Below are 15,776 nucleotides of genomic sequence, written 5' to 3'. Positions count from 1 at the left end.
TCTGTTTACTGAAGTCTCTAGGAATGCCTTCTGCACTATAGAGCCGCCTCCATTCGCCTGTTTTGTGCAGTAAACAACATGTGTATTAAATAAACATGCCAACAACGACCAGTCATTCACCCTGTCCACCTTCTGCTCAGGTGGTGCTCGCTCTGCACACATCCTAATCAGGTCTACCACCTTAAAAGTAATATTGCTCATATTTGACTGAATATCCATGTTACACTACCGAGAGAAGACAGGTAGAAATTAGATTGAAACCTCAGTAGAAGTTTAACTAATTAAACAAAGCTGAATACATTGGCCTAGGCAGGATTCTTCCATTCGCTACTGAAATAAGCTGTACTCACAATTGTAGTCATTGTCTCTTCTGTCACCACCTTCAGTGTGTCGACAACTGAAATGTAGCCAAGTCGCTTAGCAATGGCAAGGGCAGTGTTTCCATTCTAACAATTGAAATATTTATAACAAGAACTTGGTATTAGCAAAGCTAAGCATAGAAACAGGCTTGTAGAAAAATGCACAATAAATGCCGAGAAACGTACGCATGTTAGTGAATAAAAAATACGGATTTGGAGTGGTAGGGTATATAACTGCAAGTTTTTAACTCTTTATAGAAATAGAAAGCAGTAAACCATCAAATGTTTGCTGTTCTAGTTGTGGAGGAGATAATGGCAGGGAGCAGAGAGGTGCCTAGGGGAACGGGCTTCCTGTGCTCTCTTCCTCTCACTCCACACACACTTTTCTCCCATTTCCGCTGCTGAAACGCAGCTGTGGCACAGCCCCGTGCGCCGGGTGGAACGACTGAGGCCGGTAGGAGAGAAGCGGCCTCCCGCCTGCCCGTGCCGTTGCACTTACCACGGTGAGCTCGTTGGGCGCCGCGCCGTTCTGGAGCAGGACGTTGATGATGTGCGTGTGGCCCTGCTGCGCGGCCTGGTGCAGCGGCGTGTACCCGTTCTGCGGGGAGAGGGGAGACGGAAGGGGCTGCGGTGTGCACCGCCCACTCCCCACCTTGCCAAAGTGAAGAAGGTGAAGGCGTCAAACTCACCTTCGTTTTGGCATTGACTTTTGCAGAGTGTTGCAGAAGGAAGTTAACAATCTTTATGTTTCCGTAGTGGCAGCCAACGTGCAAAGGCGTGTAACCCATCTGGAACGGAGGCAAGCGGTTAACAAGCGTGAATAACCCCATGGACTCCCTGACAAAATGGACATGAAGCGGCACACATCCTCTACAGCTTTGTTCCTTTGGCCTATGCAAAATACCTCCAGCCTTGAAAATACACCTCTGATGATGTTGGTGCAGTCCCCGTCTTTGTGAACCTCTCTGAATGCCTTGTATTTTTGTAATCTTCAACATGTGCGATGTTGAATAAAGATCTGCCCCCTCTCCAATGCTCAGACTGTAGGGTTTGGGTCAGAGACTCTCTTTTCAAATAAATGTGCATATAATACTTTGCACACTGGGGTTCACATTTTTGATTGGTCCTACTACAGTATGATAATAAATAAGTAAATAATAATGACTTTCTAAAAATCAAGCATGCTGAGGGCTGACTGTAATCAGCAGCCCATCCGTTCTGCCTAAAACACCCAGAAGGTAAGCCTGAAACAACGCGACTGATCTGCCCCTTCAGCAGTAGAGTATAACCCTATGGAAACTGGAATGAACTGAGGCTCTAAAACAACAAGGTCTCATTTTTTTTCATGTGTCTGGCCTGATGTTACACAAACTAGAAGTTGCTTTTTCCTGGCAACTGCAATGATGAGAAAGTTGAATGTTTCCTTTCTGTCCCTACTACCTGTTTTTCTATTAGCAGACAGACTAAAAATGTCTGTAAAGTACTGCAACAGCTGGAAGCTGACAGGACATGAGACGGTAAAGCAAATCAGGGAAGTTGGGCTCACCTACCAAATGTCATAAACACAACCGAATAACTTTTTACAATAAAGTACAAATATTTTTGAAGATTCTTCCAAAAACTGAGCAAGTCACAGAAGAAGATTCTTAACTATCACTTAAAAACCTAACCAAAAGGGTAGCAAACTAGGAGTCACTAAGCTGACTCTGTATTTTCTTAGCTTAAAACCCACAGATTTTAAATAATTCAAACAGCATGTTGAAATCTTAATTTTAATAAACGTTTTAATCAACAGTTAAAATTTAATATATGATGCAACAAAACAAAGAGGACCAAAGCTTGCTCTCTCTGTTCTTCTCATTCTAAGAAGTTAATGAGAATGCTGTTAGAAGTTTCCAAAAGGCTGGTCTTATTTGAGATTCTTAACTTGGTAGAAACGATTAGATTATCTTTCTTAATGTAATTATCTTTTCTTGCCTTATCTTCTCTGCAAGACAACATTATCCCTTTTTCCTTAACAAACATTCTTAGTTATTATCAACCTGGAGCTGCACAAGCACAACGGAGGAGACGGCCACCTCTAAACAGGACACTTTTTCCCTGCATGGAGAGAGGCCACTTTTCCCCAGACCTCCCCCCCCACACACACACTAGTAGCTGGATGGCTTTGGAGCAGATGCTGTGCTTGGCTCACCGAGATGGATGAGTGGCTTCCCCCTCTCCCGAGGTCAGTCATCAGCATTGCTTTCCCTGCTAAAGGTCAGGTTTAAGGGCCCAACTGACTGGCTCTGGGATGCCAGAGGGGTCATCTTAGCAGTATTCACATGGGGCTCCACCCTCCTGCCAGTGGGATGAGACCACATTGCCACTCTAATATGTCTTTTCTCTATTCAGTGAGGCTTTTAACACAGTATTGGCATCATGCTCATTACCAGTGCTTATGGAAAAATCAATCACTATGCTGTGAAAATCATATCTGATATGAGGAACAGAAACACACTGAACGTATGGTAAAATGTACTGCAAACGTGCAGTGCTGTCCACCTGCAAACATTCACCTTTCAGAAAAACGGTAAGATGTCAAGCTGTCTGAGAACATTTATTTCAGTGGCAGAGAGGTCAGGTATAATATGGGAAGTGTGGCCATGATGCATGTCTAAGGCTGTTGGAGGGGTCCAGAGTAGACATGACCAAAGGAAAATATGTGAGTTCAGATCAAATGATCTGGAACTAGACCTAAAGGCCAACCCTGGGGGCAGGAACACTGGAAGATGGGCTGGTCTTGTACGGACCAGGCTCCTGCCCCTCTAGTCAATGTTCAAAACTGAAAAAGTGACTTTGCTTTTCTGCTCTGAGGAGAAAAGGCTAGCGACACAAAGAGTTAAAAGCAGCAGCCTGCCATTCTTTCTCTGCATCGTCCATCACCTGCGTGTCCCCCTCAGTGAGGTGTGGCTAGGGTAAAGCACCAAGGCAGCAAGTCCATGGTCACGGAGTTCAGGAGCTCCAGTCCTACACCATGTGTTCAAACCACTAGGTCACAGCTGTCCAGAAGAAAGAAAGTAAAGAAACCCTCAAACGTGAACTATTTCCACTAGAGGGAATTTTCAATAGTTGTGGCTTTTTCTTCCCACTGCTCTACCTCTGAAAGTACTGCATACAAGGTTACCTAATCCCGCTTGTATTTACACATGCTAAGAGGTGGTAGCTGTGCCAGTTACGCTAAATTAGGGCATGTATATTTTCTTAAGTTAATTACATACCATCTAAAGAAACTACTAGCTCTGCCAACCAGGACAATTTAATCGTTGCAAGAAATAGTACTGGATCCAAACCCCATTGAGATCAGCAGAATTAATCTTTCCCTTGACTTAAATGGACATTAGTTCAGATGCCAAATGGCTATGTGGAACTTCTCCCCACTACAGCCGTGCACAGTGGTAGGAGCATGAATATGGGTTAAAATGCAGGCATCGTGTACTGAACACCAGAACCCTGTCTTACAACAACTTTTAATACAGGGCTGGCCTGATAGCTTACTAGCAGTGCCAGGGTACTAGTCTAACAGTGCTCCCCAAGCTGGTTGCAGGCTTGAGAATTCAGCAGCAAGCTGAACATACTCACATGCACGTATCTCAAATGCAGCTTCTGTGACCCCTGCTCCTATACTTCCAAAGATAATTCAGATTAAAGCATGGTAAAACTATCAAAACATCAGCTCAAAAAAATGCACTGAAATTTCCTCATGTAAGAACTTAACTCCCTTCTCCCTCTTCAAAATATAGGCCTCTTAACATGACCTGCAAGGTCAGCAAAATCAGACTTTGTAAGACCAACCAGGGAGATGTATTCCAAAGTCAAGGGCCACCTACTGGGAACCCCCTGCTAATAATCCCAAAACATTAAAATCTGGGGAGTGTCAGAGAGCCAAGACCAGCTGATCTTAACTCTATATATCCTCTCTCTTTCAAATGATCTATAAAGGCTTAGACAAGCCTACTCTCTCCAGCCTGCAACAACAAATGTTGAAGAAGAAACCGTCTAAACCATGATCTTTACTGCACTATACCATGAATTCCCTTCTACGAATGGTTAATACAAAGATTTCACATTTGCTACCTTCATAAATTGCTAGAAGAGTAATTGTTGGTGCTATTTGTTACTCCTGACCAGCTAGCTGTTTAAATCAAAGATGAAGTGAAAACTTTTCTTCTTTCCCTTCTAAGTGTGCAGCAGAAACTGGGAAGGCTTCAAAACCCTTGCCACAACATTTCTCGTTCACTGCTCTCACTACCACACTATCATTCCCTGTCTCAGAGGCAAAGGCTGGAGGCAGCTCCCTCTGAAGCCATCCGTGCCGCCGGCCTGGTCAGGTTCGGCAGCTGGAGACGGGCTCGCCGCGAGCTGCCTTCTCTGCTGGAGGCATCACGCACTGTCTGGGTAGCAATGTCGGCACCTGCTAGCCTGGCAGGCAAACACCAGTTTCCCCGTTCAAACTCTGATCCCCACGTGACAGCACGTTGCCTGGCCATGAGACCCTGGGGATCTGGAAGTTTTTGGGGGGGGGGGGGTTAGGTTTGTAATAGCCTGTGGTCATGTCACGTCATATTTGATGAGGCAGTGCCTAATGCAGTGCACGATCACCAGCGACAGAGAAGTGGCAGCAGTGAGCAAAACAGATACACTGGGCATATGAGACCTCCTCTTGCACTAGAGAGCATCCTTCATTTTCATAGCCAGCAGTGTTCACAGTGATAGCATTGGTCAAAATAAAACTAATTAGTAAAATGCCCTTTTAATCCTGAGACCCAAAAAGGATATCCTTCTCAGCTACACTACTTATTCCAGCAATGAACTGCTTCTAGTTTGCGAAGATACTAAATTTATATTTATTCTCAACTTCCTCATGGCAGATGGATATTCTGTTAATATTTCTGAATCACTCTGACTGGCAGATTCTATGATTACATGACCAAAATTAACAATAAAAGTAGCAATTCTCATTGCTGCTCAAGCTTGCTACTTTCAGTCCCTATAGAAATGTATACAGGAGGCTAAAATATTTTGCTTCAATAATTAATAGTAATTAAAAAAAGCAAGCCCACAATTATACACATTTTTGCATAGCAGGTTAGGTTTAGAGTCATATTTACTGGTATAAGCTCTCAGAGACTTAGCAGAGTTCCTAATATTAAGAACTTACTTCTAAGAAAATCAGGAGTTTTGTTTAATACAGCTCTAAAGCTCATCACCTTCTGGCAGTCAGCTGGCCTTGTTGCTTCTAGCTCTTCTAAAGAATGAGCAGCAATATGGGAGTTAGCAGCTGGAAAGGGCTCATCACAAGCCACAAGAATACGTGCCAAAGGAAAAAAAACAAAAAAAACCCAAAAAACCAAAACAAATTCTGAGTATTTCCATTCTAATGGAACATGCAGAAACACATAACATGCCTTATTCTCTTGCCCTTCAATTTCTGAGGGAAATTATCACAAGCCTTGTATATCATGTCAGTATATTACTTTAATATTCTCCACTGGCAATAACCGTAAATCGTAACAGCTTGAGTTACTGCCTCTTTCTAGTCATGCTGACTCTCAAGCTGCTCCATTTTTGTTTTTCTGCTGTAAATGTCAGACAACGAAAACCACGGTATTATTGTTGCTTAGGCTGGAAAATACTCTCAATCCAAAGATCACAAAGGCATCCAGCCTCCATCCAGCAAAGCGGGTAAACCTATGTGTAAGTACACACTTTACAGCTTTGCTGGATCAGGGCTGAAATATCTCGCAAAGATTCATTGCATATCATTAGGGTGGAAATTTCCACACAAATGTCTGGATAACAACTGAGCCAAGGAGAGACATAAAATGTGCCATGAAGATATACTGAAGATATCTGTGTTTGAGAGTTCAGTCTGTGTAAAAGCAATCCTCAAGAGCGGTCCCCACCCTCGCCGCTCCCTTCCCATCCTTTGTTTGCAACGGAAAATGAGGTATTCTGGTGTAAAACTCAGCCCGGTTCTGAGCCGCTGTAGCGCTCAGGGCTGCTGTGGGCCTCCTGTCAGAACAGGGTAGGCAGATGGATCTTCCCATTTCCAATTCAGACTGAATAAATCTGAAATAAATGGCCCGCTCAACCTGCAAAAGAACATCATGGCCTCTCAGTCACCATTATCTCCTACTAACACTAGTTTTAGGAACAAAAGACAGTCTAATAACGGCCTTATTATCCAAACAGTTGTCAACCAGGGACCATGAGACCATCAGTTCCCCCGATAGAGACCCAGCACCAAGCAGAGTGTAACACTGTTCTGACAAAAGTGACTTGCACTGAGATTAAAAGCTCCAAGTCCTGCTCTTCATCCTTGACCGAACTAGCACTCTTCCCTCGTTGGTCTTATTTCTCCAACCCATCAATGTAACACTATAACGTACAGAGACATTATCCAATGGGAAAAACAGTTGAGAAATGACATGTGGAGACTTGCTGAGCCATGAAAAAGTATGTACCCGTGCCAGCTTTCAGCATAAAGGTCCTGCAACAACAGCAAGATCACGCGTACCACTATAGCTTTTACACACCCAACAGTACCATCAGAGAAGGAAAATCTGCTCACATCCACGTCCACAGATTTATTTGTAATTCCCTATATTACGTGCAACATAAGCATTCCTTCTGTTAAGCATGAGAGTACATAACGCAGGGTTTCAGCAACAAATACACTTTAACATGCCTTGCCGGAGCACAGCCCACAGTTCGGACCTACGAATGCTGTTTCTGCTGGACAAAAAGGCCAGCAGGCACTGCTTGTGCAGCAGGACTCCCGCGTGCCCTCTCTGAACACTAAGCCGCCTTTTCAAAGCTTTTGACGTGTGAAGGGCTCCAAAGCTTCACAACCTGAAGTGCATTTTAATATTTCTGCTTTTCCAACACTCCATTATCTGCCTTGCCTCCTTTATATTAAGTAAAGATAAGCTGTTTTCTGTGGTTTATCAAATGGAGCTCGGCCTAACATGGCTAGGCTTAAAATACCATACCAAACCCCCATCTTCGAGAAGCAGGAGTAGCCTTGCGGCCTCTCAAGCACCAGTTCCGGCACACTAAACCAGCGTTGTTTACTCCTCAGCAGGACTGAGTGAGGCTCCTGCAGCTCGGGGATTAGCAACTATTTAGCTAATTGATGCTACAGAACCAGAAGGATCCCATAACACTGTCAATAAATGGACTTCAAAACCCGTGGCTGCTTTCCTTTCATGCAGTCTTCTACAACAAAGTGCAGGAAAAAACATTCTTGGGAGGGAAACACACAAAGAGCCACAGTTGCAATAGTTCAGGTCTGAGAGTAATTTTGAAAATGCTCACAGGTTTTAGAGCAAGAATCAAATCCTAATCATATACACTAATCTCCTGAACAAGAGATTTCCTGTAGTATTTGATTTTTTTTCTTGCCTGCTGTAGCTTTGAGAGAGAAAATATGTCACTGTCCAACCTTCCCTTTTAATCCCCTGAATAACCCCGTATCATGCGCGTGGCCCTCAGAACTTGAGCAGGCGTTAGGGCTCCCATGTGTCAGAGCTGCAAACTCTAGATGTTTTTACAGGGAGTGTAAGTTATATATAAATGATGATTAAAGAACATGTTCCAGAAGTGGAAGATGATAGCACATTGGTGCCTACCCAAGAAGTTGAATGACCTGCTAAGATATTAAATGTTCTCCCTCCATTGACAGATATTGTACTGGAGTGACACAGCCAGTACTTATTTAACCTGGGAAAATAAGGAAGATGATGGAGAGAGAACCTAAATAAAGAAAAAACAAAGAAGGATCATCCATGCTATAATAAATACAGTAACAAAGGCATACGGGTGTGAAATGGAAGAAAGAAAATGGAAGGTTAGCAGTGGCACTGCTGGTGGAATGGGGCAGTCCCCGGTGTAACGCCGCTCTAATCTGTGTGACTTGACTTTTAAGGCACAGATGACCACATCTCTGCAACTGTATGCCCAAGGTAATGAATCTGAATTTGACATGATGGAGAGTATAGCACAAACATAGCAAAAGGGCTTCTGGAGCCAACTCAGCTGTTGCTATATCTTGCTTCCTGGTGCCTCTGGCTTTAGGGGCAGCGTGCACATAGCCTTTATTCCCACAGAACAGTTAATCCACCATCCAGCTTAACAAGAGAGCCTGTAACGACAGAGCTACTGTTTTAAAAGTCAATAATCTAAATTTCATTTGCATAGCGCATGAGGACAAGGTGTGATAGTTCTTACAGCGTACTGCTTTTTCCTCCACTGGAGAGGTTCAGAGCTTGTCAGCTCTTTCATTATGAACTCAAGACAATCATCAGTTCATCCAGAAACTATTCCTTGCTAAAATATAAGGCACTGCACTGTCACTTTCCCTATATCACAGGCTGTAGTGAGTGGATTCCTGGCACGGTAGAAACCCTGATGATCTCACTGTGGCTGGCTGTGCAAAGCCTTGAGTGCTCACCTCTGCAAACCCAACCGATGGGAAATGAAGAAGCCACTGAACAGCATCCAGCTCACCCTGCTCTAACACAGTTCTGCAGGGCACCCAGGCACCTCCTTCCTAAGGAACAGACAGTCCCCAAAGCAGAGAGGGAGAATCAACACGGTAGGTGGGAGGACAAGCTTTCTCCACCATGGAGTCCTACAGGATATATTTTCCCAGACATGTGATGCGTCACACTGAAAAGCAGTTGCTCCGCTTAAATACACTAGAAACCTGCCCTGGCCTACAAGTCCCTGCCCCACTTCCCAACAATGACAAAGCGCTCCCACAAAAGCTAATGCATATTGGAAACCCACACGTTGCTTGCACTAGCTACATATATAACAGAGGAATCATGGAGTTAATCTGGGTGAACAACAAAGGACTTACCCTTTCTTTGAAAATGATATGACTATTAGTGATGACAGGATTCTGGCTGCAGAGAGTCAAATAAGATACCAAATTCTTTTTCCTGGTATATGATTTCACCTGCTGACTAGGATAATGTGCAGAGATGCACCTAAGAAATTGAGCTCCATCCCGAAGTGATCTCTGAATGAGAAACTGAAGCCCTTTTCCTGTGTCTGTCTACACACAGTCATGTGCCTGCTCCACCGCACTCCCCTCCTGCCAGACTCAAAGTTCAGTACAGAGCTACGCAACTGCGCCAGGCTGGCCCCGAGAACAACTCACATGCCCTCCCTCTCAGCTGTGACAGTATCTCAGGCTCTGCACCATGCAAATGTGACTAAAAGGCCATTAGTCCAGAACTGGATCCTATTTGGACACTGGAGAGCATGCAAAGTGTACACGATTGCCTGCACCTGTCAACGTAAATGTCTCCTTAAACTATTTACTACCTGTGGGACAGAGAAGAGTGGTAGAAAGGTAAACACTCAGAGACAAGTTTTATGGGCTAAGAGGCAATTCAGCTCTTGACCAAGGTAATACAGCAAGTTCTGCAATGGCACACTGCAGAAACTGAAACTTAGGTAGGAACTATCTCCAGAAAGGCAACCACATACATCTGAGGAAATTGTGCAAAGAACAAACCAGGGCAGATCTCATCTGCTGCTGGATGATTTAGTTGATGATAAGAACCCAAACCTGTAAAACAGAGACTGAGGATATGTTATAAAAGTATAAGCTGGAGTAACTCCTAGGATTTCAGGAGAATTACTTCCATTTCACACCAGAATAATGTTATTGAAATCAGCAGCTTAACATGAAGTTGCAGTTGGAGTTATGCAGTAGGAAATCAGATCCCAATGACTTTTCCCTCTGCCATGGATTATAATCAGCTGCCTAATCTGACCTGCAGCTAGAGATGATGACGGATTCAGCCCTTCTTTGAGATGCCAGTATGATGCTACAATGGTAATATTGCTGCAGTGCTGCTCTGATACACTGGAATGTTTCAGGGATGTAAGTACAGCATCTACCCCACGGCACACATGTAGCAGAGAGTTATGAAAGTTGCTACTCTGCACAAAATGTGCAGGTCAGGCTGTGAAGCTTGGTTCATTTAGTCAATCTGATCAGCTACAGCCCAAGTAATTGATCACAACTGATTTCTTACCCACCTAAAGAAATTATTCTGATCTGAGATCTAGAGAATGCATGAAGAATACAAGCGTAATCAACACTGAGATCATAATCTTTAATTTCTGAGCACTGTATACAGCATTAGTAAGCATAAAACCATTTGTAGACAGGCCCTTAGAATTCAGCCATGGCCATCACTCCCAAATCAATGCCATGAAGTAGGAAGGCACTATTGCTGGAGGTCCCCAAAGCCATCTCCCGAGCACCTTGGAAAGCTGGGTGTCTCTTATTTCGGAGCCCAAATATTTACTTTAGGCAAAACTATGTTTAGGCAACTATGTTTGAGATGGGATGATCACTGTGTCTGCATATTTTATATTAGATAACAGCAATAAATAAGCAAATTTAAATTCTTTCCCAAGAGCTACATTTCACCTGCAATACTATTTTTGAAGATAGAATAGAACCACATTTACCTAGAATCTAATATGCCCATATTTCTTCCAGGAGAACACTAGTCTGGTCTGAATTTGGGACACCAGAAAAGGTCAGTTCCCTGTTATGCACCCATTTATTAAATGACGCACCCAGTTATACTTTGCAAAAGGAAGTGGCTTAGACATTCAGGGGCATCTAGTCATGCAGGCTGAGCGAAGCTGTAGGAATAGAAGGTAGTTCTTACATATGAATGATGCTTTCACTTACAGAATCATGTCTATGGATTGATGTTCCATATCAGCTGAGGGAAAGGAGACCACTTCACTTCATAAAGTCTCATGAATCAGGAGAAAAACATTAACCACTTAATAACCAGGAATGTCTACTTTGCATTTACCTCCCTTGCATTGCTGTAAATGCAGATGTTTTAAATAACAATTCTGCTATGTATTGCTTCATGTCAGCTGAATTGAAAATACATGCAACACAAAAATTGCAAAATGTAGATGATGCTATAAGTATGGTGAAAGACTAAGATACCTCTGAAGAGATAGCTCTAGCTTTTCTGGAAGTTTTCTTACATATAGAAAACAGATTAATGACACTTTCCTTCAATAAAATGGAATAGTAAGATACAATCTAAATATTATCTAAATATATGGCAAAAATAAGCTTACTAGACTGAGCATAACAACATTGAACATTCAAGTCTACATGTCTTAAGCGTTCAAAATATATTCTGTAATAGCTTATTACGAGGAATGTTTCACTGCTGTTAGTTCAGTTTCACCCTGAAACTGAATACTAGTCTAGTTCTCAGGCTCATGCTTCCCTGAAAGGAAGTAATACATATTTACAGTGACATTCATACCTTTGTCTGTGCATCAACAGCAGCTCCTTGGTTAACAAGAACCTCTGCTACATTGACTCTGTCCTCTTGAGCAGCCAGATGAAGTGGCGTCAGTCCACTCTGTAAATTAGGAGGAACAGGTAACAATCTTTCAGAGGAAACGCACAAATACTAAAAGACAAATTACTGGTAATGCTCAAAAAGTCCTACTGCATTTAATGAAAGGACAGATTGCAAGTGAAGGTGGACTCTATCTGTGTGGTGTGCTTACTGATCACATTTGTTGAATTGCAGGAAACTACAATTTGAAAGCCAGCAAGTTTGTTTTACACAAGGAACATTTCTTTATGCAGCATTAAATGTGGGATAGCAAATTATATTATGGCACTTGAAGAAAAATTCGCAAGATATTTCTTTTCCTCCAGCTATTTCACTTCCTGAGAATGAGTAAGATTTTTAAAGGAACACTGAGTGATTGTTAACCTTCCTACAAGTTTTCTAGGAACAACATTCACTCAGAGTTAAACCTTACCTTTTACCAATCAAGTTTCTACACTCAAATATTCTAAAACACAGACAAAAATGATAAAAGTACATTTCTCTGAATGGTCTATTCCTCTCAGCCCAGGGAGTATACAAAACTTGTTAGATGATATGAACTGGCATCTGGATTTTTGGATAGCTCATTATTTTTCTTATCCTCTCCAAACTCTAGACCTAAGATCCTTAAAACCTCAGCAAGCCATGCAACTTTCTGTCATATAAAAGACCTGATTATCTGTTGAGGCAGCATTGCTAGGAATGGGAAAGAATTTCCTTTCCCTGCAAGTTACAGTTCTTCTTTCCTCCTCCTGTTCCTGCCTCTTTCACATGGGTGACAGAACAGCAAGTCGCAGCAGTTGGCATATCAGGCAGAAACGCTTGTTAAGCTTCTTACCACAGTTTTCTACCACTTAAACCCACAGCCATCTCCACAGACCAGCGTACCTTCCACCCATGCCTTGCAGTGTGGACTTGCTACCAAAGGCAGTAACTGCCGAGTGAGAGTTTCACTGCTGTCTGGGAGAATGGGCAACACTTATGACAACACAACATAGGTGGGTTGCATTACACAAATATATAAAAATAATCAACTGTAAGTTAGCTAATGGGGCCTGGATACTATGGGCCAGACCTTTTTAAAAGGTTTAATAAGTGCGCAGTGCCCACACATGGGGCTCCGAGTATTCAGCTCCCAACCGTGCTGTGGACCCTGAAAGAAATGAATGGCCCCTTTATTCCTGTTGCAAAAAAGAAAAGTCGACATCCTTTAAATGTCTGGCTCCCAATATAGGTGCTGAGCTCTGATGAAAAGTGGATCCTTAAGCTGAGTGCAAGGGAACTGTTTTCAAAGGTTGCTGTTATCTGTATAATGAGAAACTAGAGACTGCAACTGAGTAGCGACAGACTGAAGGATGCTGCAGGTAATTAACCTCTGGTGAGACTGAATTAAAACGCCAAGCAGCAGCAAAATCACGACAGCCAGCGTGACACAAAATGCATACATGACAAACTGTACTCTGGAGACACAAAGCACACCCTGCACCACACAAGCCTGCACACTTGATTAAGACTAGGGAAAGTCAGTATCTGCAAGAGAAGTTACCTGAAGGAGGGACCAGAAATAAACAAATTGTAAAGTTAGAAACAGAAGAACATGGTAGCACTCTGAAGTGCCACGCACAGCCTCAGAGGACGCTGAGTCTTTCTACCTGCTGCAAATGAGAAACAGTCTCCAGGAAAAAATCTCTCATCTTTCCACCTTAGCCACGTAAATCTATACTGAAACTGCACTTTACAACAACTCTGATGGCTGGGAGGGGGCATTTAAAGAATGAAGGCTGCCATTTGCTAGAAACATTACCACAGAGCAGACTTAATGGCCTATAAAGTCATACATATAGAAACTAAAATCCACTGACTTCCCTTTCCAGTCCCCAGGAGAAATTACACCAAAAATCACGGTGCTATAAGGAATGCCCCTTGGGGAGGAAGAATTACTTAAATTAATGAACAAAATCTCAGACAACCTCACTGTTACTATCCTATAAAAAAATTCAGCTTCTCTTAACAAGTTAGTTGTTACCATCGCTTAAGGGGCAGACATAATATCTAAAGGCTCATAAATGACACACGCCACCCCACTATCCGCTGCAGTGATGAAGACTTTTTCTCTGTGGACATGTTTTGGAAGACGAGTATTGTGGAAGGAAGGGGGATGGATTAATAAATTCCTCTGCAACATGTGGTACTATGAGATACAGTTCATCCAATATGACACAGCAAACGCTGCATGCTACTCTCGTTGCTAGAAGAAATGATACGTATCCAAACACCTGCAGTAGTTTTCAAAATCTGCAGAATCGCATTGGACAAAATTTACTTGCAGGCCCCTACCTTGCTTGTCACCGTTTTTCTTTATTGCCCTACCACTAGAGGGAACGCTTACCTTGTTGCTGAGATTTACATTAGCATTTCTGGTAAGAAGCAATGACACCATGTCCACGTGGCCGTCCTGAGAGGCAAGATGCACAGGGGCAATACCCTGCCTGGTTACAGCATTGGCATCAGCACCATATTCCAGCAGTGTAGTTGCTATGTCCATCTGGTTTTTCTTGGCAGCTATGTGCAGTGGCGTATAGCCATTCTGTCAACAGAAAGCACTTCATTGCAAGCTACTCATTAAACAACATGAAAAATCACTTTTCTGTACCTACTCGACTCTATGAAGTAATTAGTTTGAAAAATTCTGCCAAACGTAACCAAATACAGTATTAGCTAGTTGTACAAATGAACACACCAGAGCATTAAGCAATCTATTTAAAAATAGATTGCTACAACCAGGAGAACTCTGAGAAGTCTGACGATACTTTCAAATTTGGGGAAAAAAATATCCACTCAGAACAGTGCAACCTATAGCAACAGGAATCCGAGTTTCATTTCACAGACATTTATTACTTTTCCTTAAATGTACAGATAAATCTTTAACACAGAGAAGAGCAGGATGTGTGTTCATAACTCGAAACAGCTGTTATTGTTTGTTTTTTCCCATTTCCCAGTGTGAATCAAAGCATTATATATGTGAAACATGGCCAGTCTTTCTTGTAACATTTACTCTAACCTTATTGAGAGATTGTTTCGGTTCAGATCAAGGGAGAATTAAAGCACAGGGCTTTACAGGCTTACATCCTTTAATCATTTTATTCCTTCCAGTATGTGCACCTAGCGAGTCCACTGGTAAGAATATAAAAGCAGTATCTACTGCTTGATAAAATTTTATAACTCTAAAAGAGAAAGAATTTGGCAGAAAATAGATAAATAGATATAAAGAATAACTGCTCAGCATGCAAATACCAAACACTGACCAAGGCATGACCAGCCTTTGGGTGAGACTGCGATGCCTGTTTAACCAAGACCCAGGGACGCAGCGCGGGCTCCGTGCCCCAAGCGCAGCTCCCCCGACCCTGCCCGGCGTGGGGGTGCTCTGCACCTCGCCAAAGCGGGCTGCCGCAACCTCAAAGGCCCACAAAACGCGGTGCCACAGCTCATGAGGAAAGTACAGGGCCGCTTTACGTTCACTTTGAAGATAAAGCGCCTCAGAAAAAACAAACACAATCCCGTCCCTCGGACTGCCTGCACAGGACTGACACGTAATACAGCCACCGCCGCGTGAGCGCCTGTGAGCCGTGCTGAACTCCCCAGCCTGTGCATTTCAAACCGAGCTCGTGTAGACAAATGCAGTTTCAAGCCTCTTCCTCAGAAACGGACATACTTTGCTCTCAGTGAAATGGAAAGCAGCAGGTTGCCAAGAGAAGGCAACAGCAAAGCTGAAAAATAAAAGCTGAAATTCAGCTCAGTCTCCGTCTGCATCTTTCCCCACGACGAGGCCTGTGCTCTGTCACTCCAAACAGGCACAGGAGGGAACGGCGAGGTTTGGAGGGGCAGTACTGCATTATTCTGACTGCCAGGGAAGAGGTTAAAGATAGAGGGAGAGAAAAGAAAACTGAGGCCTGAGAAATAAAAAGAAGAG

General features: G+C 43.1%; 1 protein-coding gene across 1 annotated transcript in view; it reads right to left on the bottom strand.

Moving 5' to 3' along the window:
- ANK3 (ankyrin 3) overlaps positions 1–15,776 on the bottom strand; it is a 354,620-nt gene that overhangs the window by 80,878 nt on the left and 257,966 nt on the right. The window contains exons 18-22 of the mRNA XM_064513712.1: positions 14,196–14,393; positions 11,729–11,827; positions 1,049–1,147; positions 859–957; positions 351–446 (exon numbers count right to left, since the gene is read on the bottom strand). Coding sequence (XP_064369782.1) covers positions 351–446; positions 859–957; positions 1,049–1,147; positions 11,729–11,827; positions 14,196–14,393 — 591 coding nt within the window. The remainder of the gene's footprint in view (positions 1–350; positions 447–858; positions 958–1,048; positions 1,148–11,728; positions 11,828–14,195; positions 14,394–15,776) is intronic.

Source organism: Dromaius novaehollandiae, chromosome 6, assembly GCF_036370855.1.
Source record: "Dromaius novaehollandiae isolate bDroNov1 chromosome 6, bDroNov1.hap1, whole genome shotgun sequence".
Classification (NCBI taxonomy): domain Eukaryota; kingdom Metazoa; phylum Chordata; class Aves; order Casuariiformes; family Dromaiidae; genus Dromaius; species Dromaius novaehollandiae.
This window is presented reverse-complemented; position numbering and strand designations above follow the sequence as displayed.